General features: G+C 40.7%; 1 protein-coding gene across 3 annotated transcripts in view; it reads right to left on the minus strand.

The window, feature by feature from the left end:
• KIAA0930 (KIAA0930 ortholog) overlaps window positions 1-26,074 on the minus strand; it is a 92,279-nt gene that overhangs the window by 10,054 nt on the left and 56,151 nt on the right. For 2 of the 3 annotated variants that reach the window (XR_003261318.2, XM_026114095.2), the window contains exons 3-8: window positions 10,975-11,082; window positions 9,605-9,682; window positions 6,378-6,479; window positions 5,758-5,898; window positions 3,641-3,835; window positions 1,223-1,385 (exon numbers count right to left, since the gene is read on the minus strand). Coding sequence is in view for 2 of the 3 variants with exons in the window: in XM_026114095.2 (XP_025969880.1) it covers window positions 1,223-1,385; window positions 3,641-3,835; window positions 5,758-5,898; window positions 6,378-6,479; window positions 9,605-9,682; window positions 10,975-11,082 (787 nt within the window). In the remaining variant the exon portion in view is untranslated. The remainder of the gene's footprint in view (window positions 1-1,222; window positions 1,386-3,640; window positions 3,836-5,757; window positions 5,899-6,377; window positions 6,480-9,604; window positions 9,683-10,974; window positions 11,083-26,074) is intronic. The other variant, XM_026114096.2, reaches the window with a different exon arrangement.

Here is a 26,074-nt window from a genome sequence, read left to right on the forward strand (position 1 = left end):
AGGAAAAGAGTGAAGATAGTAAGAATGTTCATCATTACAATTAAGGGCATTAAGCTCAGACCCTGCAAAACAATACTAAGCAAACACTGCCATCCTTAATGAGGGCTGCTGGATAAATGCTTTAAAATCCATCCTCTAATCATGCAACAATGAGGAGAAATATATCAAAGACAACAGGAATCCACGTGGGAGGGCAGCCATCCTCCCAATACTATCTAGTAATTGATTTTAACTAGCCTTTGTCTAGTTAAACGTGCTAAAATACATCTCATCTGAAATAACAGATGTTTTGACTGGGCAAATTAAAGGAGACATGAGGAATAGTTTCCATTGACAGAATTCTGAATAAGTTACAATCAATTTAAGTTACAACAGAATTTAAATGAAATGTTTTCATTTGAGATTTTTAATGTGCAATTCATTTTTAGTTAAGCTGGTCCAGTATGACTGATTTCTAAAAACAGCAATGGATGATACCTTTGCTACTGCAAATACAATTTGTGATCTGGGAAATTACCTTTGTGTTTACCTATTGGCATGCCAACGGATAGCTAGATTTGCTGGCTTTTCTACTGTATTTTTTTTAAATATGAAAAGCTGTTTGGACTTTGCCAATTGAGTGTTTCTTGCCTTACAAAACTATAATACAGTTGGATTTATAAACTGTATTCTGAACCAGCCTCAATTTTTGTATTGTTGGTTGTTTCACACTGAGTAGAATGTGAAGGGAAAGTTGCACAGTGCATTAAACCATTACATGAACAAATTAATTCATCGGATTTTCTTTTTAGAGAATTAAGATCCAAAGCCAGTTGAAGTGAATGCCTCTTCACTGACTTTAATCAACTCTGCATCCACTCAGGGAATTCAGAGGACTTATCCATAACTGTGCTGTACACCAATGCCTTGTGATTTCTGGGAGAGCTCACTTGGAAGAACGGGCTCTTTCCTACTTATCCTTCTAAAGTTTCTCTCAAATACTTCTCCCATCTAAAAGGATGAGATTATTTTTAAACATATGTAGGAATCGTTGGTCTCCAGCCTTGAAAAGGATGTTACACCCGCAACTAACTCCACTTTCAGATTGGCAGAGGCATTTGACTTTCTGCGGATCTGGGTTTTTCACACTGCAACTCCCTTGGAGAATCCAGCATCGGGATCCCTTTCCATAGCTCTGTCCCCTCTCCAGAGAAGTTGGTTTAGCCAATGTTATTTTTCTCACCTCCACCATCATCATCTCTGAAGAATTCCTCACTGTCATTTGCCGAGTGAGATTTTTTCATTTCGGCAATTCGATTTCGGGGCACTTTTCTCTTGAGGGATGGGGAGAAAAAGGATGGGCGATTGTTCCGTTCTGGGGTTGGTGGCGTGCTGAAAGAAGTGACCTGAAAGGGAAATTAAAGAAATGTTGAAGACTGCTTTGTCTAAAAAAGTTGTATGCTTCCAATAACAAATAATCAGTCCTGATATGTGGCATGAGGCAGTCACGTGTGCAAAAGTCAGAATTGTGACCGGCATCTAGCCAGAAGTTTTACCAGAGCAGTCAATGAAAGAATGCCAGCTGAGCAGGCATCTCAACTTCAAGAGGTTCATCAAAATGAAGATATTTTGATAGATCAGCACCCTCAGCTATGTTGTGAATACCTCTCTTTTCAGAGCTGTCATGTGATCATGGTGCACAGGGATTTATATTCACAACGGAAAAAAAATACAGATTAATTGCTTGTTCAGGCACCAAGAAAGTCAATCTTATCTTACTTTTGAACATTAAAATTCAAAAGATTGATTTAACATGAGTACTAGACACACTAAAATTGTCCATCTTCATTCCTTTGGTAAACGCACAGTAGTTGTTTCCCTGCTTGAGAAGATGCTACATGGGATCACTGTAGCAGCTCATGAGGTTTCTGTGAAGCAGGATCAAAAGGCAATTACTTAACCTGCAACGCTGATGCAAAAGTGAAGTCAATGTACGGTTACACTATATTTCTCTATAGGTTAGAGAAAAACAAGGTGAAAGGCCACTGATGATTTGGTTAGCCTAAGTTATGACAAATACAAGGATATAATTGCCCATGGTGAAACACAAGTTAGGCACCAAGCTACAGACAGACCCTTCCTTCAGAATAGCAGTTGCTCTTGGGTAAACTACAATTATGGTTGACCAGATCTACTTCAGGAAGAATTTCAAATGAAGCAGTTATGGGCCGTTTTTGCTAGTAATATTTTAATAATTTCTTTTCAAATGAGGAAAGAAACCCGATAACAACACCCCAAAACTACTCTGCTAATGGAGATGAGCAACTCCCATCTCATCGCTCTTTCTTCACACAGTTAATTTAACAATTCTGTGATTCTTCCTGGTCTGAGATCTCATATTGCTCATATCTGTCCATACAAATAAGGAGGGAGGTGACACGTGAGTGAGAATGACAGCCAAGCCTGTCAAGCTAGTGTTGCATTGAAGAATCTCTCCATGTCATTTCTGTCATTGCTAAAAAAAAAAAAAAAAAAAAAAAAAAAAAAAAAAAAAAAAAAAAAAAAAAAAAAAAAAAAAAAAAAAAAAGAAGCATTTTACCAGTCAAATGATCTTCTCTTTAGCGCATTTGATCTCTAATTCATCATTGCCTCAATTTATTTTTAATTCTGTAGCCATTTCATATCACCCATGGATGGAGAAATCAGTAACAGATAAATCACCATTAAAATCATTGCCAGAAAAGCAATGATAATACATTTTCAAATAAAAGCACTGGAAGTCCTAAAGCCAGAAGAGCAGAAAGTTCCTCTAGGCCTGACTTCTCCAGGTTGTAACTATATGGTAGACAGCATCTACATCTAGTTAATGAGCTCTGTGCTGGCAGCTCAGTTTGCCTTTTAGGAAGCCAGAAGCAAAAACCATGCAGCTTGCACAGACACCTTTGAAAGCAGTCCTGGTGGCCTCCTTTGAATTACATGGATTACCTATATTATGCAGGAAGTCAGACTAAAATCCATCAGTAACTATCCTGCCTGGGTCAGGACACATCCATACAGGTATTTTAAAGCAATGTTGCCTAATCCCCATTAACTAGGCAAAACGCAGTCATTGAAACAATGCTCAGAATTGAAGAGGGGTCAAATTGGCATCTTTGGTACCTGTGCTTAAAATTAAACACGTGCTTAAATACTGCATCCAGATCTCCAACTTTTTGTTTTAGCATTATACAGGCTTCATATGGAAGCCACTGGTGGCTGGCAAAATCTCTTCTACATAACATTTCCTGTGAGGTTTAGTAAACAACCTTCATCATATACTAATTCTACATTTCTGGGTAAATCCTATCTTGTATAGAAATGGAATCTACTCATTTTCATAGAAAATAGGCAGAATCATCGTTTTCCCTGGCATCAACATCACTGTTGTTTCAATAAAACACTCCTCCAGAAATATGAATCATCCAGTCATCTCTGCATTCGGTATTTGCTCAAGGGAAACTGCAATAAAAATCCATCTACACACATTGAATATATTCAAAACACATAGACAAAATTAACTTTAGAACCTTGATGTGATTTAATCCCAACAGTCTATCCATTGCCTTTGAAGCAAGATATCTTCATGCTTAACTTCAAGTCAATATTTCTGTCTACTACTTACTCTCTCATGCACTGGGGATTCTGGATTTGAATCCTCCTCTGTCCCATACGGCGAAGTGTCACCAGTAGAAACTCTACTCACTGCCATCTCTGCGTGTCCTTTCCCTTGTGGTCCTTTCATTCGGACGAACTCCATGTTGTTATACTTATAAAAGCCAAAAGACATCCTTTGAGCCATCTTAGCTGCAACACTCACCTACAATGCACCAGCATAAGAGAGAAACACAGGTGATATCTCCAAGCTTCAAAAAGTAAGTGAAAAGCAAGTCTCCTAAAGAAGTAGTCTAAGTCAAGAACACTGTAGATAACGATCAATATATTGATTCTTACATAGCATTTTAAGCCACAATCTTTGAAGTGATTTCCAAGACGGAGGCAATTTTACAGATTGAAAAAAATGGAGGCTGAGAGAAGAATCAGCTCCTTCAGCTACCCAAAAAGCAGTATTTCCAGTGGCAAGCTAAGATAAAACAGCAGTGTCCTGACTTCCACACAGCATGGCACGCTGGAATACAGGCACACACGTGCACAACTCACAGCCCGTGGAAGGACACTAGTTTGAGTCTAAAAGCAACAGACAATCACAGAACCTCCCCCAAACTAGCAAAGCACACTGCACAATTCTGGCACTAATTTGCGGTAAGTCAATTCAGACATTTTTGTGTCCATACTGTCATGCCCAAAGCATAAAGAACCAGTCCCAACATACAGCTCAACTCCATCACATCGCTCCTCACAAAACACTGATAGCCTTTGAACCATCTCCACAGATAAAAGGACTCAATTTCCAATTAACATAACTGAACTGAGAACTCAAACGAGAACTGAGAAAAGGAACATAGCAATATGAGAACAATCAAGGTTTTGCCTAACGAAATGAGTAGGACTTACCCATAAATTTCAGCAGTTTATCACCTGAGTGGGCCAAGTTTGTTCATAACATAAGACAATTCACACTATGTTACTGTACTAAGAATTAACACAGACTTCTGAAATCAAGCAACCTTCAAAAGTAGAGAGAGCTTGACTCTGTTCTGTCGAGAATGAAAATAAAGCAGATCAGATCTCAAGTTTTGCCTTTGGCTGTGACTGAGAATTTAAAGATCTAACAATTTTATTTCATCTAAGAAACCAAAGTGGAATAGCAGTGTGGTCAAACAGCACGTTCCTCAGCAATGAGGAGACATTAACAAACTAAACCTCTCCACTGCAAGGCTTTCTCCTTATTTCATTTTTAGTGATTCGGCATTCCTGTGTACATTAATAACCCGCCTGCTGATTTGGTGATGCTGTAAGGTGATGGCTAGGTAGAGAAACAATTTCAGTTTCATGTTCTCTGGAAAAACTCCTAGAAGAGTATGAACTACTTGCATTTAAAACAGGGAGAAGGAGAAATTACTCAGGACCTCTCCTGAAAGGGGAAGGAACAAAGGGAGATGAAGAAGTTCACAGTCACAGTAGATACCAAATTTTGTTTTGTTTTAATCCCTCAGGATTGTTTTCAGAGCAAACTGTTCAGGTAACTTGTTTCTTGCACTCTCAGCTTCAGCATTAAGTACAGAATCCTAAACTGCAAGTGCTGGCATTTCACATTTCTATAGGTAAGCAAAGAAAGTTTCCACCTGGGGCAGTAAAACTAGTGGCATTTTGAAAATAACTGGCAGTATAGAATGCACCAAAAAAAAAACAAAAAAAAAAACAAAAAAACAAAAAAACCCAAAACCATTTATGTATAAGTTATCAGAGTTCAAATCTGCCTGTAAAATCTTCTTCTTCTGAAGATAATTAAAAATATCCATTATCTTTCAGGAAAATAAAAGGGGCTCCCAGAACTTCTTTTATTCAGATCCATCCCTGTGCCATGCTCTTGGGTTCTTTTCACCTTCATTCCTTCTGGTAAACACCAAATTATTACACCCTGATCTGAGCAACCTCAGCTGTCTGAGCCAAAAGCACAAGCTTTCGAGCAACTTTCAAAGCCAAAATGATAGGCTACGATGCAGATGATCTAACAGGACAAAAAGCTAATAGCTTCAGTAGCACAAAAAAACCCGACCAAACAAAACATGTTCAGTATACTGTTGTTGCAAAGCACATTGTCTTTCTGAAGTGCCTTACCCTGTTGTCATAGACTTTCTTGAGTGCTTCATAGCGGATGGACCCCTGAAAAATCACCCCTTGGAAGGTATTGCTTTTGTCACTGGCCACCAGCTCCACACAGACCATTTCTCCTTCTCCCACAGTCATGTCACTGAAAACCTGCCATGGATACAAGATGAAATACTTGAAGGAAAACTGCAGGAAAACAGATGAAAAACTTGAAGGAAATACTTAAACATATTAAGTTTCCCACAATTCTCCTTATGCTCAGGGTAGGTTCAATGTAAATGAGAGAAAGCAAGGGAGCTGTATGCTCCACCCCAGACCTTCCAAAAAACATGGCCTTCAAGCACTGCTCACTGCAGATTACATCTTGGGTTAAGCAGCGCTCACAGCTAGCCTGTCCTGCTTCAGCCCATCATAAAGACAAATGCCAAAATTGAGCTCTAATTTCAGATTTCAAACCCATTAAGGTAAGAGGAAGCTCAAAGAAAACCATTATAGACCTGGCCTCATAAAAACTCATGGAAGGAAAATCTCAACTGGCCAAAAACATTCGTCCAAAAGATACCTAGGAAACAACCACTCAGGGCAGAAGACTAGAATAAGACAAAGCTCTGCTGCAGCAAGAAACTCACCTCTTCAAAACTGTCAATCATAAAGAATATGTTGGGGTAGCTTATTTTTGACTCCTCTCCTTTGCTGTCCATTGGGTGCTTGCTAGGAGATGCGAACACTTGCTGAGAAAGATTTTGAAAAAGGTTACATCTTCTCAGTTAGAGGTAGTCAGGAGCATTGAATACAAGACAAGCAATACCAGAAGTCCACAGTCCAACACTGCTCAGTCAGGCACTATTTTGCCTTATGCTAGAGATGCTGGACATCCTGCAGGCAAGGCTGAGCTGGTTTCCAACTCGAGCCTGCATTGCAATAATGAGAGAACCTCCCACTTGTACCAGCAATGGCCTACAAAGACATCAAGGGCAGACAGTGCTGAAATCATTGAGTTTTGACATGCAAGCTACCAAATATCAGCTGCTCCACAATAAATGTCCACATACGTGCCCCACCTCTTACCACTCCATGTTAAAGCTAAGGTCTCCTTCTCATTAACACAGAAAACAATACTGAGTTGCCTCTAAGTTACTACAGTGTGCTGCAGAGTAAAAGCTCACCCAGCAGTAAAGTTACTGTGGAGCAGCTAACCTAACACTATTTGTTTGTACATCAAGTCCATTGTTATTGTTTGCTTAGTATCAAATTAAGATCAACATTGCTAAGTCATGGGATGTGTGGACCAGCACTTAATTTTTCGTTTCCATCTTCCACTTCTGTTTCTTTTTCTGTCCACTGTGCTTCCTGTTACACTCCCTTCCCTCTGAAGCAATTCCCGATTCCCTCTGTTCATCTCAGTCTTGAAACTGACCAACACTCAAATAGCCAAAAAATTTTGGATTTTTTTTTTCTTTCCAGCAATCTTAACAGGTAAAGGAGGAGAAGAAGTCATACCAAGTAGCTTTCCTTCTAACTCTCTGTTTACAACAGAACTTTGGATTAAATTGCGGCCACATTTTGAACACTTGCATCATCAGAAACGTGCAGAATCTTAGCTCACTGTGAATGTATCAAAATATCGGAATCTGCCCAGACTGTCAGGTTTGTGGTATGCTTGCTACAAAGCATTCAGCACAAAACATGACTAAGGGTAGGACACTAAATGTTCATGATAGGGTCTCTTTTCCTTATTTGCACATATGAAACCTACGTGAAAATTTAAATATAGATTGTTAAAAAAGGAAAGGTTGCTTCAGGACAAGAAGTAGCATTAGTAAGTCTAACGAGACTCCTCAAAGATTACACTGTCACCAGTGTATGAAACAAGGATGTCTTCTAGTCATCCTTATTCCCATGTCATCAAATGCCAAAGAAACCAAACTGATCCTGTTAGACATACCTGAGGAAAAGACAGTTTGTAGACATCTTATTGTTAAGCTAGGAAAGACTCAACATAGTCTGCAAAATAATTTAGGCAAGAGTCAGCCTTTTTTTCCCCTGGTTTTGTGTCTTAGGGACTCTACTGGTATGAACACAGTAGCTCTGTCATAGCTCTGGAGTAGTATGGCACATCAGATTCCTGAACAGTGTTTCTACCTATTCAATATCTGGCTACACACTGACGGGATAATATACACTTTCTAAAGCGAGAACAGAGTAGTAATATAGATCTTTTAAAAAAAAAAAAAAAAAAAAAAAAGTTGGCTTTTGTTCAGTTAAAATGAACAGCCTCCACGGTGCACATTACAATGAAAGTGTTCTAAGGCAAATATGCCTTCCATAGTATACAGAATTGCTTTGTCTCCCTCCACAGAACAACTTCATAATGTTGAAATGTTATTGGTACGTGCTGATGAATTTCAATGTGTTTGGGTTTCTCCTAGAAAAAGAGACGCAAAGAAAAATTTTAAAGCAGTCTCACAGTTCGAGCCTCTAGGAATTAGGAACAAAACACCTCTGTATTTTCAATGTTGCCCATACACTTTCAGCAGGTCTCTTTTCTTCCCGCTTTTCAAATCTGCACACAATATTTACAGATTACTCTTTCTCAAAGGAATTTTGCAAGAATTAACTCAGGGAGAAATATGAATTTCTTGTACACAGGGGAAACAGGAAACAACAATGAGAAATAAAAGGCTTATGTCAGTTGAGTAAATGTGGTGTCTTAGCAACGACAAAAGGAGGGGACTTGTTCACCCAATTAATGCAAATTACAAATACAATAATCAGTGTTGCTAGCTTTCCTTGTAGGCAAAGCAACAATTGATTTCAAAACAGTAAAACAAAATTAAAGGATAAAAAACCCTGTGGCTTATTTAGGTAAAGCCACACAAGTAGCTGAATGAGCTAAAGGAATGAAAATGTCTGGGAGAAACAGTTTGTGCAACAGGAGCCTTTTAAAACAGAATTTCTGCCAACTGGAAAAAGGTGTTGGAAGATCTGTTGGCAACTGATGGAAGAAATCTGAAGTTTCCCATTCCTATCCCATCCATGTTCATTTTTCAGTCTCCTCCACTATGCTAAACTCTGTATCAATTGTATTCCACACATGAGTAAGCGATAAAAGCCTTTGGTGTGGATATGGAAGGTATGAGCAGTTTAAGGCAGAAAAGGCAAGAATCTCAATCGCAGAATCACACAACAGTTGAGGTTGGAAACGACCTCTGGAGATCATCTAGTCCAACCCTCTGCTCAAGCAGAATCACCTAGAGCAGGCTGCCCAGCACCCTGTCCAGATGGCTTTTGAATAACTCCCAAAGATGGAGGCTCCACAACTTCTTGGGGCAACCTGTTCCAGAGCTCAGGCACCCTCACAGTAAAAGAGTTTTTCCCTTATGTTCAGATGGAACTGCTTATGTCTCAGTTTGTGCCCCTTGCCCCTCATCCTCTCACTGGGCACTGAAAGATAAATTGATAATCAGCAAATTGACTGCCATTTAATAGCCCTAAGAGTACGCACTAGAGATTTACCCTGAAGGTTTCTCATAAAAAGTGTTTGTGGGTTTGCCACCCCTACAATTTCAGGTTTACCTTCAGATGCCCCCAACACACTACGCCCAAATCCAGTAAAAAAAGATATACGCCTGGAATGCTGAAAAGCACTTACAGTTTTCTGAAAGAGGCTATCAAGCATATTTAGATGTCAGCATTTAAATGACCAGCACCAGACAAAAACCTGAGCTGCTTCACAAGGATGCATCTGTCACAGAGAGCAGCCTAAGAACTGCTGCCCTGATTTTGACACAGTTTTTAGGATTAGATAATACTGGATGCTAACCTCTAGTCCACAGAAATAACAAGGTAACCTCACCTGAGATTTCTTTTTGTGAATGTGAATATCTCCTCCATCCGATCGTGTGCACACAGCACAAGTCACCACATAATCCAGCTGAAACAGAGCACCAGACAGAGAAATGAAGGTTTAGAGTTAAAAAACACTCAGGTGCACAAACCAGAACACATCCTGCCTTCATTCTTTTCATCTCTCTAGCTAAAAAGTAAAGTGTGTAGGTATTGCTATTTCCTTTCTTCTATTGACTATACTGAAACTCCTACTGTTTTCTTAATAGCCAAAAGGGCTGTATTTGTTTATTAGTGCAGCAATACTGAACTCTTCTGCAAAAAGGATGCTTGCTGGGGTGCACAACCTACAGGTAAAGAAACTCCTGTCAGTATTGTTTAACACTAGTTTACTGGTCAGCTGGGGGAATGAGCATGACACACACAGACTTTTAAATGGATAAATGGAAAACGTCACCTGCCTTGGAAAAGGGAAAAAGGGAAACTCTAACGAACACAAGCAACACATTAGGCCAATCAGAAGCCATCAGAATAGCCTACCAAATAACCAGAGAAAACTCATATGGAGCAAATGTAATCATTCTGGACAGCAATACCCAGCTGTAACAGCATCTCCAAATCCTGACTGCAGCAAAATAATTCTGTTTTTATTCAGCATCGGATACTGGTGGAAACTGCTCTCTGCAGAGAAGTTCTAGTTTTGGGAGGGAGGAAAGAAGAAAGAACGGTTTCTTCTCCAGGATGTGTGCGTTAAGCCAATGGTCTCATATTTTGAGATCATAATCAACAAAACTTACAAGAGATCTGGAATGACTGCAGTAATAACCAGCTTCCCAAAGCACCAATGTAATGTGAAATAACTGAACAATCCGTGAATTAATTAAAAACAATTTGTGCTAGTTTCATGTTTCCACCAACCAAAAAGGCTCATTAAAGTTCTTATGTCAGGAGCAGCAAGCTCCCAGTGCAGTACATAATACTTTTACTGCATTTCCACTCAGCAGTTTCTCTTTTAGCGGCACCAGTATTGTGCACTTTAATGAAAATGCTGCTTGTGTAACAGTCCCATTCATTCTCAAAACCAGTGAAACTTGCTGAAGCTCTCCATTTTCCAAAACTTTTTGTTACTGAGCATAAAATTCAGCCCAGCTTCACTGGGTATATTTAAAGGTTTTTTTTGAGAAAAAACATTAGGACTCCACTGAAAAATAATGCATTTCTCAGTTCATTTAGACTCTGAAAGTGAAAAACAGGTTTTGTTTCTATCCTCCAGAAGCATTCAAACCTTCCAAGCAGGGGAGGAGTGGGAAGAGATCAAAGCCTGCCCAAAACCTCCGCACCATAATTAGCCTGTGAAAATTGAGTAAGCTTCAGTGTAACCTTTTGCAGAATGAGGTTCAAGTAGACGCTCTCTTCCCAGTCAATGTCGGGGTCTCCCAAGCCAGGAAGCTTCTTGGAATCTCTGCGGTAAACCTCAACTTCAACCTGCTGAGAAAACACAACACCTCTCTAATAAAATACAGTCTACAAGCACCTATATGCATACATGGTATGAACACCAGAAGCTGCACCCGTATTACGGCATTTCCTGCTATGATTTTTTTTTTTTTTTCTTCCTTCCCCCCCGGTCAGGATCAGGTTTTGGTGACCTTTAGCTCACCATGCAAGGTGAGCCCTTGTGGAAGGCTTTGCACAGAACTGAAGCTGGGGGTCAGAGGCTGTGAAGGAGGGTGGGTGGGAAAGTCAGCTCTGTGCAGAGGAATCAGTTCTGGACAGCAGCCTCATTTACTCCTTCTGACTGGTGTGTTTTAACGAAAATGAAATAAATAAAACCTGGCCTCCATACACATACATATCTCTCTTAAACTAACCCCTCAAAAATCAAACGTGACCCCAGATTGATGCTGAGCTCATGCAGCTGTTAGCTGTTTGGAGAAAACCACAGTGGGGCACAAATGAGAACTGAAAATTATCTTACGGCAACAGAGAAACCTTCATTCCAAAAAGTCTGAGAAGGCTGGTGAAGGTTGCCTTTCTCACCAGCAAAATGTAGCTAGCTCCGGGATAAAAAGAAAGAGTGCAGAGAGCCTGCCCATCGTTTTAGAAGCAGGAGCAAGGAAATGAACTTATTCCAAGTGCAATGGGAGACTTTGGGGAGACTAAGTTCACTAATTAATGCCTCGCAGGCCACAGTTTGCTAGCCACTGCTCTCAATGTTTCACACCCGACAGTATTGATCAGACCCAACTACTTAAACAGGGAATTTTCAATGGGACTAAAAATCAAGCGAACAAAAAAAAAAAAACGACCCAAATTACCCCAGAAAACAAAAACAGCCCTACAAATGGTAATGAGCTGAACTGACCAAGACAACAAATACAAAACTTGACTTGATGTAATGTACGGAGCTAGACAGTGGTTTGTCGCATTGTTTTGTTCTGGGCAGAGAAAGAAGGGTTCATTAGAAAACAGATTATTGAAAAGCCAGAATACGCAATCAAAAGAGTACAGTAACTTTATATATATATTTCAATTCCTTTGGGAAGAACAAAGTTATGAGACTAAAATATAATGAAGCACAATGAAACAGTGTAATATTTCAGAGTTGACACCATCATCAGGTACCACAGAAGTTGAATGCACTGTTTTCTATTATTATTTTTTTCCACTTACAAATATATTTTCTAAAATGTCTATAGATGCATACATCATCATTCACTTTTTTTTTTTTTCTTTTTTTCTTTTAAAGCTCCTGACCAAGCATTTTTCTACTGGCAATATAATTCCAAAAAGTGAGAGTTGCTGTAAAAAAACAGGCTGAGATGTGAGCAGCTGAAGGCAATATTCTAACTTTAATTCATCGCCAAATACACTAAGGTGATATTTGCCCTTTTGTACCTATAAGCATAGAAATCTCATGCTCACAAGATTCCAGAAACATCCTGTGAGACAAAAGTTGTCATGTCACCGAAGGAAGGTAATACCAAGAGGACTGGCTGAAGGCAGGCCTAACTGACTAATTCCAGGGTAAAACTCCAGGTCTAACTAATTCCTAGGTAAAAGTTACCAAGTTCATAGCAAATATCTGATATCTCTGGTGATCCTGCCTTCGTATCCACAAAGCCTTTATTTTAAGCCAGGCAGAGTTTAATTGTTTCTTAGCAATAAAGTCCAAATCCCACCTCACAGACCGCAGTGAGTAATGCTTTCTGATCAAGTGTTATAAGGTGCTTGTGAAATTAATTCACACGTTGAACTATTTCTCTGCAGCAATTAGAAAGTCATTGCACCAGATTTCTTCCATATAATGCCCCTCCCACTCTATTATAAATAATGGCAGAAAAGGGCTTCTCTTTCTTTTTTAATCTGCTGTGACACTTTTTCCTAGGAACTAATTTATGGTAAGATTCTGTGGACAGCATCAACTTAAGGGTAAGGGCATCACGTGTCACGGGGAATTACTGCCATGGTTGTTTACTTCACACGACAAGCCCTGAAGTCCCAGCTATATTCAAAAGGAAGCGTATCTAGGGAAGTCGGTTCAATTTTTGCTGGGCAATAAGGCACGTAGAGCACGGCTCTCGGCCTGACAGGGCAAGCCATCCGGGGGACAGCCCATCTCTTCCCAGGAAGAAAGGGGCCATCAGCAGGCAGAAGCTACCGGAGCACCACAAACCCCACTCAGCAAAGACACCAAATTGACTTCCTAATACTTTCCACTAGGCAGAGCTGACCGGTATCTACCTGACGTGTTTTACAGTTTATGCTCATGCCCACTTAAACACTCGCGGGAAGGGTCAGGAGAATTAACTAACCCTAAAAGCACTATAGTGGCAATTACATCCAAGAGGCCTGCCTCTGCTGGGGCAGCTAATGGTTTCAGGTGCCTTACTTTCTGCGCCACCTTAAAAGGGACCCGCTTTAAAAAACACGATGAGCCCTCGCACCCTCCTGAGGGTGCCACCACCAGACAGCACCACCACTCCCCACCTACCTGTTAACACTTCACAGCGCAGGCACCCAAAGTACAAGTCGCTTTTGAACACTCTCACCCGTTATCTCATAAACAGCTTTGATCTGCAACGTCCATCTCTCCTTTGTTCCTGAACAACCGCCCTTGAGAAACAGCAAACAGGAATCCCCAAGACCCCTCTGAGCAAAGCGAAGCCCGGGGTCAGGACTGGCCTAACCAAACAGCAGCTTCCCAGGGCTCGAGTTCCCCCGCAAGCACTGCGGCTCGCAAATCAATCCCAGCTCCCTTAACCACCATGCTGCGGGAAGGGCCGAGATGGGCATTTCATACTAGACCAAACAGATCAACAGGCTCAGTCCAGCCAGGAGCAAGGAAACCCCCCTGCCAAGCAGCACACTGTGCACAGCCTCAGGTGGGGCAAGGATGCAAGAATAACCCCCTCCTTAGGGAGCCTGCCCAAGAGCTACAGGCTCACCTTCCTGGCCTTATACACAAACAGCATATAAGCCAAGAACAGAAAAATCGAAACCTGGAGATGAAAGCCTCATTTCTTTCTCAGGTTACTTATTGTGCAAAACAACTGCAATAATGAAATCAAGTAAACACTGTAGAAATCATAGCTACCTTTCGGTTAGCATCAAGGGATTTTCTTAATTTAACACCAAATTCAAAAATGAAGAGGTAAGTACTAGCATTTAAATTTTAAGTGAATCATTTCAAGTGAATTTAGCACTGCAAGGTGGCATTTGGGACTGACAGAATGGGAAATGGGAGACTGACGTATTCATGGTTCCGACCTCTAAGCATTGCGGTGTCAGCAAACAGCAAAGCTATCAACATCTCAGTAGGCTCCCAATGTAATAGAAGCCATCACCTGAGTTTAGGTAAGTCAGTGTTGACAGAGCTGAGGGCAGTCCTTCCTGACTAAGGAGAAACATCTACCCTACAGATGTTTAGATAGAAACCATGCTGTAAGGAGGAACCTAAAATGTTTTTTTTTTTTTTTAATGTTTTCTTAAAAAAATCACATGCTTTTCAGAACATAGTGTTGTGATTTTCCAGGCCTAATACGCATTGTCATGTGTAGACTTTCAGAGTTAAATATGATATGGACAGGAGAACATGCTCCTTTTTCACAGATAGCTGATCTCTCCCAAGCAAATCAGTCCGTCTCAGTCTGGGGTCTAGGAGACACACTGGGTCTTTTTCCAGATCTACTGCTGATTCACTTGGCCATGTCTCACCCCTAGCCTATTTATCTGGCTTTAGATTAGATGTGCTTTCCTGCCTGTGTGAAAACTTATTAACAGAAAAAGTGCTAATTATTTATTCTCAGCAAAAATTCAAAAGCCAACCTAGATTTCCTTGTTCAAGTCAAGCAGATTGCCTTTGTACAGTTTCAGCAAGTTGAAAACTATTATGTGGCCTTTATAAAGCCTTCACAGAGTTACTGAGTTTAAGGTTAGAAAGGAGCATTATATCAGCTGGGCTGACCTACGTGCCACATACATTTTACCCTGTTACTTCTGTACAAAGCCCAGTTAATCACATTTGACTACACAGTGCCTAGGAAAATATCCTATTTTCAGAACTTGTTTCAATGATTAATCACCCTCTTTGGCAGCCAAAGTGTGCATCATCTTCATTTAATTCATCTGCTTCCCTTTTCCCAGACTCTGCCTCTTGCATGCCTATTTCTGCTGTATCAAGTAGTTCTTTAATCCTCTGGTTGGCTGCTTGGCTGTTTTTTTGCATTAAAAAACCTTACATACTATAAATCAGTTATTTGTCAATATTCTTTCAGATAAACTGGACAACATCTCTTTAAGAGCTGTTTGCGCCTCTCATTAGCAGGGCAGCTCTGCAGGTCTTGCTTGCCTTCTCTGTACTCTCGATATTTCACAGTCATTTCAGAAAAGAAACACCAGACCTTGACATAGTTTTCCGGCAGTGGCGCAGCACGGCTGTACGTACTCTCACTGCTCCCCTGTTTACGCATCTCAGGATTGCACTTTTTCTGGACACCACCACACAAGAAGCTTATGCTAAATAACTTGTACTCTGCAAGCTGCATATCCCCCTCTGGAGCTTGCATGCATTCCTGGCACTGACATACAGAACTACAGGAAGAAACCCATATTTCCCTGGGATCAGATTGCTCTGTCAGATCCCCAGTTCCCCAGGATTAGATTGCTCTGACACTCATGCCCTAATTGCAATTACCACATCATCAATTTGTGCTATCCACAAAGCTGGATCGGCTGTGATTTCTTAACACCAGTCACCGATCTCTGCAGAACCCCCTTGAAACACCTCCACCTGATGTTGATTCCCCCTCTGCACGCTCCATTTTGCCATTCCAGGTTGCCAGGACTCCCCCCCTTATCATCCTGCTTTTCCTCACCCTGCTTCTCTTCAACACTCGGCAAATATTCTACCTATCCTCATGGCCCAGCTCTCCTGCACTAGGCAAGCTATAGTCCATCTCTAGGATGGACTCTGGCACCACCACAGCACCGAACACCAGTTACGCCAGCAGGGAATATGCATTATCACTGAAACTGGTGTCAGGAGTTACCATCTGCTTGAAAATAACCTCCTAAGTGCGAAGGCACAGAGTATCTATTGCAGAAAGACACCAAAGTATTTTATTCCCAGAAATAGGCCTTTGTGCAGATTATGAGATGGTTATCTTTAAAAAAGAACTCAAGTGATGGAAAAAGCACAGATATTTTCCATATTGGAAACCAATAGAACGTATCCTTTAGTTATACACTTACAGACAGACAAAAAGTTTTTGTCACAAAACCTAGAAAACCACATATGAGACCACAGTCCAGGTTTTAAATCTTTATGTGAGAAATTTGGTATTTTTACCAGCATGCCTGTTTGCTCCCCAAAACTTTCGAAAAAGAATTTTTTTTTTTTAAATTCATATTGATAATATGAACTCTAGGGAATTTAGCTTCCTAAGCTAACCTCCCCCTCAATAACCTTACTTAGGAGACCACTAATTCTATATAGTTCCCAATACATTAGTGCTATTTGATAACACCTGCATGAATTGAAAATCACCTTGTTTGCACAGCTTAGCTCACAAGTCTTTAAAACGCTCTCGAAAAGAAATCTATAACCAAAATCAATACAGGCTGTCACTTGGGAAGCATGGAAATAATGGGATAATAAGGACATGGTTTACAAGGAGCAGTATTTTGCTGGCATTCAGAAGCCATCCAACAAAGCAGATTCTGCTTTTTTTTTTTTTTTTTTTTTTGAAAAAGTATAGTGGGATACAGGCCTATCTAGCCATAGCATCGCTTTTCAGTCTCCTAGACCACATCTGATAAGAAACCGTAAACAGTGATGAGGTGGCAAGCATGAAAAAGAGAGGAGGAAGGGACAGCATTCAAGACTTTTCCACAAAGTAACTTAAAAGCTCAACTAGGAAATACTGCTACTCTCTCCAGAGCCAGCTGCAGTATTGAGACCGAAATTTGATTTCTAGGCTTTTACATTGCTAGGTTTGGGGTTCAAAGACAACAAGGAAAACCAGCCAAAGAAAAAGTTTATTTCAATAACTGGTCCATCTTCCACCAGTGCAGAATTATTCCCTAAGGTGTGTTCACTAGAGCACATTTTTAGAAGACCCCATCACACAGTGCTTCCAACTATTCTGAAGCCTAGTGGCTTACAACTTTAGAAGCAGCCTTCCCACATTTATCCAAGTGTTTCCCTATAACTCCAAAACATTACCATCTTAAATCCCATCTGAATTAAATTGTCTTTCTAAACTCACTGACCAAAGCAACTAATGCCCTTCTCTTCCATGTTTCAGTTATCCTCCCCTGTCCAACAGTCCTAGCTTGTTCTGCTCTTTTCTGGTGTGTTATCTTCCAGCCACTTGTTTTGCTCTCCTCGTTATTACCTCCCATTTTACCCATCTCTTTTCACCAGTGAGGTACCTTTAAGTAAATGGTAGGTGCTAGATCACTCCCCATAGATGCAACATAGCAAGTTCATCTCACCGGCAGGACAGCATGTTTTCTACGCTGTTTCCTGGACACAATACTTCACTCCTGGATACTTAATGTTTTATACTTCCACAGATGCCTATTTAAGCACTTAACTATACAACTGCTGTTTTGTGTGTCCCGTCTCCTTGCCCCAGGGGCTAAACCTACAACTCGAGGTAATTTCATAGCTTGGATAGCAGTATCTATGTAGGTGCAACGGCACAAGCTTGGCACAGCTTAGCAACTCGAGCATTTAAGCACCCTTATTCCATTAAGCAGCTTCACATGCAGCACCAACTCCGCGGCATGAATCAGCAGCCACTTGGAAAGTAATGAGCCGTTTCACAGTCAGCAGGCAACGCGCACACATGCACTCCAAATGGAGGTAGTTGCTCCCCAGGACACATCAGCCACCATCCGTGTCCATGCCTTCATTGGAAGAGCCATTCCATGCCGTTGCAATACTTAGCTGCTTTGCTACTGGATTCATACATAGCTGATACATAACGATGCTTCGCGCAACACGAGGCATTTGGTTGTAAGTTTGGACTGTGAAAGAAGATAACATTTTATCAGTATAACCTATTACAATGGAAACTTTTCTCTTAGGGAAAGGAAAGAATGATCTCAAAACAAAAATCAGAGGAAAGTATTTAAAGTACAAAAAAGAAGTGCTGCTAAATGCTAGAAACCAGCTATCAAACAATGTCAGAAGAAAAATCTCATATAACCATAACTGGATTCCCAGGCTGGGCAGAACATTAAAATATCTTTTCTTTCTGGATCCTATGAACACATACATTACAAATAACTTGAAATATTTAATGTAGTACTAGTTGGGCTACTGTATCAGGACAGTTCATGGAGAGAGGGAGATAAAAAGCTATCATTCTAACAAATCCTATTAGAACTAATTGGTTAGACAGAAAGAACAAACTTTTGGGCATAAGCAGCCATCTTCTGCTCCTCCTGTCACAAAACACTAATCTGTTTTTCCCCAACCAGTGCAAAGACATCAGTTCTCACTCCCAAACATCAGCTCTCAAGTAACCGGAAATATACCATTCCAATGTATTCTCAAAAACCAAGATATTTTTGGACTTGCATCGATCTGCACCATCTCTATGACTAATGTCACCAAGGTTATCACTGATACTTTGTAGGCAGCAATCAAGTTGTGATAAGCAACTAAAATGCCATTTCACTGTAGCTCTGAAACATTTCTGAAACTTACCACCAACCCGACACAATTCAGAAGGTAAAGATACTATCCCAGGAGCCCCCAAGACACTTTGGTGCAGAAATAAGGGATTTTTGCAAAAAAAAAGAAATCACTGAGCCTGGTCTGGAGGTCACAGCTCCAATCTCCAAGACTTTGGCTTCGTATGTGTTTGGGAGGAGTCATGCAGACATGTATATGAAGCTGTGTTTTTGTGTTTCATAACGGAAGCTTCCAAGCATCATTGTCAAATACACGCCCAATGAGACAACGTGAACTGATCGCACCAAGGCACCCATGAAAATCCATCTGCTTGCTCATTCCCTCAGCATTGACAGACCTGTCTCTCTTAAACGGGAAGAAAACCAGAGAAGCTTGGCATTTTCTGAAGCATGTAGAGAAGCGCCATGGAAAGGATGCATCACCAGTCCTGCCACATGGAAAAGCTGCAGAGGGGCCACTGACAATAACAACAGATCACACTCTCAGGCTTGCCTAGAATATTTATCCAAGATAATATTTAAAGGAGAACAACTGTATTTAGAAATGCAACAATGCACTAAAAGAAGGAAAAAAAAGTCTTTCACATGTCTTATGGAGTTTTCATCTTAGAATTATTGGCTACTGTGATTTTTATTGGCAATAGCTCTAGAGGACAATGACAAGAAAACCCTCCAAAATAAAATTCCAACTCCCTTTTCCTGGATGCTATTAATTATTTAGAATTTGCACCTGGTGCTCCTGGAACACAGTCTGGAGCCCACATAAGAGGCAGCATAATTCTCAGTAGCTATGGCAACTAGACACCCACCTTAGCTATAAAGCCGAAACAAAGCCCACTGCAATAAAGCAATTGTGAACTAGTTTCCGCAAGTGGTAAAGTTCAGCTACAAACAGAACACCCATTTTGTTATTTGCTTAAATATTAATTACTTAGAGTTCTCTCCCCACAGCCACCTGGGTACAATCAAAAGCCATATCAACAGGAATAGTCATAAAGGATCTAAAAAGCTGACTTTACTTTCCAGAGTCTCCAGATAAATCGCAACAGCAAAAAGATATTTCAGTCTCCAGCATCTTGTGGAGGCTCCTTCAAAGGTCCAAATGGAATAACTTGCATGCCCAAAACCAGTAGCTCATCTTTTCCATAATGTAATTACTCAGAAGAATCTGTTCATAGTTTTGGACTCCCTCTTCCATCTGTTGACAAGAAAAACGCTGAGCGTTTGTAACTTCTGCTGCTCATCCATGACCTACAGGTGAGAAACTCTGCAGGGCAGATCATCCCAACAGGCAGTATTTATGCCCTGCTTCTGCAAATGTCACCTTGACATTTAGCTTTAACATTCAACTTGGTGGATTTACTGCAAACACTACATGAGTTTGTAGGCAAGAACATGTGAGGGTGTTTGCAGGTGGAATCAGAGCCTTCATGTAGCAGTGGATTATCCTCTCCAGGCTTCAGGATGGCTGATGACACATGAAAACCATTTCTGTAATAGCTACAGTTCCTCCTTCATCCCGTACTAATCAGGAGCACTATGTTCAAGAAGGCTACCAGCAAACATGCTTCTTAAATTGAGAAGTAAACAAACAATTCGCTCTGCTTTGTCCCATCTATCTGTAAATGGGAAATCAATTCAGTCTCTATATTCCTATCCTGAAGATGCTGTGTTTGTTTAAATAAGCAGCTGAACTTGTTGTCAAATGTCTTCTCTGCTCCTGTCCTCTTTCTCACCTCTCATGCAAGTATTTAGGACCTCAAAATAACAGCAGTCACCTCATATGACTGTGGGATTGCTGGATGGATCTGATCTCAGAAAAATCTGGCTCTATGTGCGAGAAGGAGCAAGGTTACTGATGTAATATATATAACAGGGGAAAAAAAAATCCAACATCTGGTTTAAGGGGAAAGGGACTTGCACAGCCCACTGCGAGTTCCTTCCTACACCCACCCAGCTTTCTTTCTAATATACTGGCCCTCTTCAGACAAATTTGACAGAGGTCTTGCAGATCGTATTGTTGTGACAACTGCTAATTAGAGGAGAGACATCCAACTTATTACTACAGCTGAAGAAAGGCCAGGGAAACTCGATTTTTTCCTAACTTCTCCACAGCTCTTTACTGTGATCCAACCATGACATCTGCTATCTTTTGCCCAGGCAACAACCGAAAAAAGCAGAAAAGGTATATGCAAGGTAAGAAACACAGGCTATTGCAGCAGGGACACTGGGGACAGAGAAGGGAGATCAGCTGTACTCTGGAGACTGGAGGGGACCTTGGAATATTGCACGAATGGAGTCAGGGCGGACAAGAAGAGAGTCAAAATTAGTAGTTAAAAAAAAAAAAGAAAAAGAAAAAGAGAGAGAGAGATGAGTCATATCCACAGAGACCTGGCTTTATTATTCTGCAACTCACTGAACAGTTTATTTTAGCTTTTGTCCCTTGTATTTCATAGGAGTGAAATTCCTGCCCATTGAAACCAACAGCAAAATCCTCAACAACTTCAAAGGATCTGGGATTTCACCTCAAAATTTGCCAGCTATTTACATCTCCTACCTACATTCCTTAAGGTAAATTTGATGTTGGTGCATCTATGGTGGTTTAGACTGAAATGCTTAAAAACAAGGCAAACCACTATAACTACGACCAGATTGCAAGGAGCAATAGTTACATATAACACACATAGCTATGAAGATTCTCTATGTAGGAGAAAAGAAATTTGCTAGGGTTATAACCCCATTTGTAGTCATTTCACTAAAAGCCACACACCTCCTAAAGTTTACTGGTCTTTATATAAAAAAAGAAAAACAAAAAACACACATATAAAGTGACAGTGACAATTACAAATAAGATGGTGAGTGCTGGGGAAGCTAAAAAAACCATCTGATAGTATGAAACGTTTCTACTTGGCACAAAAATCCACAGGGCAATAGAAGGCTGCATTGTGAAAATTTAATTTTACATTTTGTTTTTATTTAAAGGCTCCACATGCAGTGATGAAACTGGATAGATATGTTTGGGAAACACATTTACAAGGAGAATCATTTATATGATTAACAGCATTATTATCTTTCATTCCTGAGAACTGGTATCAGTTAAGGAGATTAAAACACAGTGGTATCACCATATCTGATAACGTTCAGCACAGCTCTCGGGCACCGAAGTTTAGCTTGCATCAGGAAAAGAGCTGAAAGTTAATTTGGGATTTTGGAGAGCAAGACAGTCAGAATGATTGTTAGAAGGGAAGAAAAAAACAAACAGGATTTAAATCCTTCGGAGAATACTATCACTATGAAATAGATGGCTTGACAATTTTTCCTTGTGCTAGTCAAGAGATTTTTAGGGAGAAAGCTTCATAGATCCATGAGCAGCAGCAATGCAGGGCTCCGCACATAACCAGGCTACACAAGTGTTTTGACTGTAGTGCTGAAGTGCTTTGCTAGACACTCCATAAACGAAAGGGAAAGTAGAAAAACATGGTAGCTCATTTATCATCATTCCTGCAGAGAAGAAAGCTTCTCCTGCAGCATATTTTTCTGTGCTCTGTCCCCTTTTAAATAATCTAAACAATGAGATTTCCAGTATTTCTGCTCAAAACCATTCCATGAATACAGCTCTGAGCAGGGGATGCTAAAATCCTAATCGTATACCTTTTTTTACATAACCTCTAGTTGAACTATACAACAGCCATGTAAGTCCCTTTTGGCCTTTCAGTGATCAAGAAAAGTGAAGTAATGCTGCAAGGCAGAGGACAGAGGATAAGAAAGGTAGCTGTACCCACAGATCTGCTGACTTGCTGCAGTCACTGATTACTGAACAAGCTCAGCTGCAATTGAAGTTTGAAAACAGCAAAGTCAACCTACACACGGCCTATGTTCTCTCTTATTTCCTTTCTTTTTGATATTCAGTTCTGCAAAGCTGCTCTCACGGGCTGCAGTGCTGCTAGAACTCCTTATAACCCAATCTTTCTCCCGTCACTTATCGATCTGTCGGCAGACGACAGCTTAATGGCATGTGGCTGCTCTCAAGTCAAGATTTCAGCTTACCTTAGAGTGCGAGGTGCTCTGATTTGTGGAGCCCCTGAAATTCAAGGGTAATTACGCTGCTTATCATTCCCACCCCTTTCAGAAAGGGTGAGGGATCATCGCAAACAGTGCACTGACTTCGATCCGCAGGCATCCTAGCCTCCTAAGCAGCGGCACTTCTGGGCGGAAAACCCAGACTTTGTTCTATTATCAATTCTGAACTGAACTGTAAGCTTTAAAAGCAGACCCCGTTTATCTCTAATGAGACAAGAGTAAAATGCATCAAGGCCAATCTATCACATCAGTCGACAGCCAGAAACATCAGCTTCTTTCCCTCTTCAAAGCCAGAAAACAGTCTCCTGCAGCCTTCCTACCTCACCACTCTACAGCAAAAACAAGAAAATCCCCAAAACACAACAACAAAAACACAAAAAGCTGTTTGCCCCCCTCATTGAGGGCACACAAACACACTCACTTTCAAGACTCTTCACTGCCTTAAGATTGTTGCTTTGAGGCAACAAATCACTATGCTTGACATGCTGAAAAAGAAATCTTAGCTGCTACCTGACACTTGTACTCTGAATTGCATCAATTCACATTGATTGAGACACTACACAGAGTTTCAACCTCTGTAAACCTGCTAAATCAATATTCATATTCTGAAAGGGTAGATTCACGTGACTATTTAAGCATGATCAGAATGCCATCCCAGACCACAGAGTAACCACTATTTTCAGACGTGACACGTTGTTCACCGTTACTTCATTCTGCATTAGTATTTCCCAGCTTTCTGAATTCCTTCACAGGAGAGCCTGAGTGCCTGAAGCAGCAAGCAGCACACCTACCACACAGCACAATCAATAAAAGAGGGGAAGGCAGGTTACCTCGTTAACTAAGGCAGCAAAGACACAGGAGAAGTAAGATTACAGAATGTTAAATCTTTGCTTTTGTAATCATCTCCGTTGGATGTGGAAACATATAAATAGGGTTCCTGAACAGAAAACATTAGAGACGTGATCAAGATACTCCAGAGTTTTGATTCAACTGCAAGGTCCAGCACTGAAAACAGACATTTCACATCTCCAGCAAGCAAACTGACACTGCCTGGGTAACCCACAGACCAAACACCCTAAGTGCACTGCTGAAGCAGCAGCCTGATGAGGCTTTCGGGAAGCTCTAAGCAGACACAGCTACCTTCTTCAGTGTGAAGCCCGGCCTCGCGGTGCTCTTCCGTCCTTCAAGCCTCTGGTGACTCAGAAACGCTGCATTTGTGGTACTGAATTATTCATTACGATTTTATCAGTTGGGGAACTGGGCTTGGGTTTCTCTTCTCCCACATGAAATTTCTCTCTGCCACAGAGAAGAGAGCCCCTTTTCAGTCACTGGACTCAGGGCTGCCATATGTTGGTGTAATTCATATTAAATCCACTTCTGATATTCTTGCTTTCTTGACACTGTGTTTTCTTTCTTAAGAAAAGTTCTGCAAATACCCAAAGCCTATGATTACAAGCAATAACAAGCAATTCTTTAAAAACAGCCCTGTAACACACACCCCCTTTCTGAGATGGCAGTTTACTGACTACAGCACCACGAAGATATTTTAGCTGCATGCTCACTTTGCCTCAGACACAAATTTACCCTGCAAATAAGAGAATATGAAAGCATCTCCAAAACTAATGGTCATTAGCCTGCCAGATGCATCGCAAGCACACTCCCGGTCACAGGCAGCTGGATCCAGCTCTGTGTGGGAAAATAAGGTCTCAACGAGAGAGTCAAGGTATTCCTCTCTCTGTTTTTGCCAAGCAGTCTGTCAGCACACACAGGAAATTGAGATGGTCTTAAGAAAAATGAAACAAGAGCAGAAGGTATCAAGCAGCTGCTTTTTTATGTTCATCTATTTAGAGAACCAACTAAACATAAGCAAAATAGCATGGGAAACACAGGAATTAATGAAAAGGCTAACTGTTGAATAAAAGCCAAATCTTTGCATTTAAGATGCTGGGTTCCTTCCAGAAAATTGTAATATAGATCTGATGACACCAATATAGCCTGTTCCTTCTTCACAGGCAGGTTTCAGAATGAGAGCAACGTGTGTTAAGTTTTTGTTCTCCTCTTCTATTGAAGCCACTGCTCCTACTCACTGTAACTGCAACGCAGCTCCACGAACTTTGCCAAACAGAGGTGCTGAGATAGGACAGTTGTCCCGCTACAGTGATTTGCATGGAGAGTGATTATTGTTTGTTCCCACATACTATCCATGCACAACAATGAAACTGAATGGGCAAATGATGATGCAGAATTTGGCCATTTGTTTCTCTGCTGTATGCAGACAGCAACATGGAACTGCCACAGGTTATATCAAACTAAGCTCTGTAAACAAGCAGGCTGTCTCCAGTAATGTTAAGGAAAAGAAAAAAGCACTAGTCTGAAAGGTACAACAGGGACAACAATGTAGAATTCAAAAAACCTTGCATTTCTGCTGCATGCCGAGTTCAGGTTGTTGGATCTTCTAGCCAGCCAGATGAAGATTCAGCTACATAAATGCTACAAATTTCGATGGGAGTCATGGGCGTAAAGTCATCTGGCTTAAGAAACTAACTGGTCCCCTAACGCAGCCAATGTTTGTTATGCCACAGGTCCAGATGTACATAACTGTACAAACCATGACTCATGTTCAGTTCTGCTTCTGAAGCTGCAGCCACAACAGTAGTAGCTTCAGCTTCTGGAAGATTTAAATCTGAATGACTACTTCACACGCATTTGGCAGAAACTCTCCTCTTCCACGTTTACAGGATGTGAAACAAAACAGGGCAAGCTCAGAACATACACTGAAAGCGATGCTTCCTTTCTCACTTCTTGCACTTATCTCTGTTATACCTTTGCCCTATAGATACAGTACACTTTCCAGGTGACAAAGCACAATGCAAGACTGAAGGGGTTAATGCAGCCTAGCTCTGCTGGTATACTACTCTGAGGTTTTATCTTAGCTTCCTTCTTTAGCAGTCTCCCTCAACACCATACTAGTATCTTCTTTAATCCCATGAGAAAGTAAAGCTCTTTTCTACAGAAGGGATCAAAAGCTTGCAACTGTAACAAAGTGTAATCCTTTATAAATGCCTATTGCATTGGAAAGAGGCAAAGATATTAAGTCTTGATCTAATGCCATTTTAAAATCAGAATCCCAAGTCCAACCACTTTAACCTCTTTACAGCTTTTGGCAATGTATAAGACTTTGGAAGCGAGAATC

Source organism: Dromaius novaehollandiae, chromosome 1 (assembly GCF_036370855.1).
Source record: "Dromaius novaehollandiae isolate bDroNov1 chromosome 1, bDroNov1.hap1, whole genome shotgun sequence".
Lineage (NCBI taxonomy): Eukaryota > Metazoa > Chordata > Aves > Casuariiformes > Dromaiidae > Dromaius > Dromaius novaehollandiae.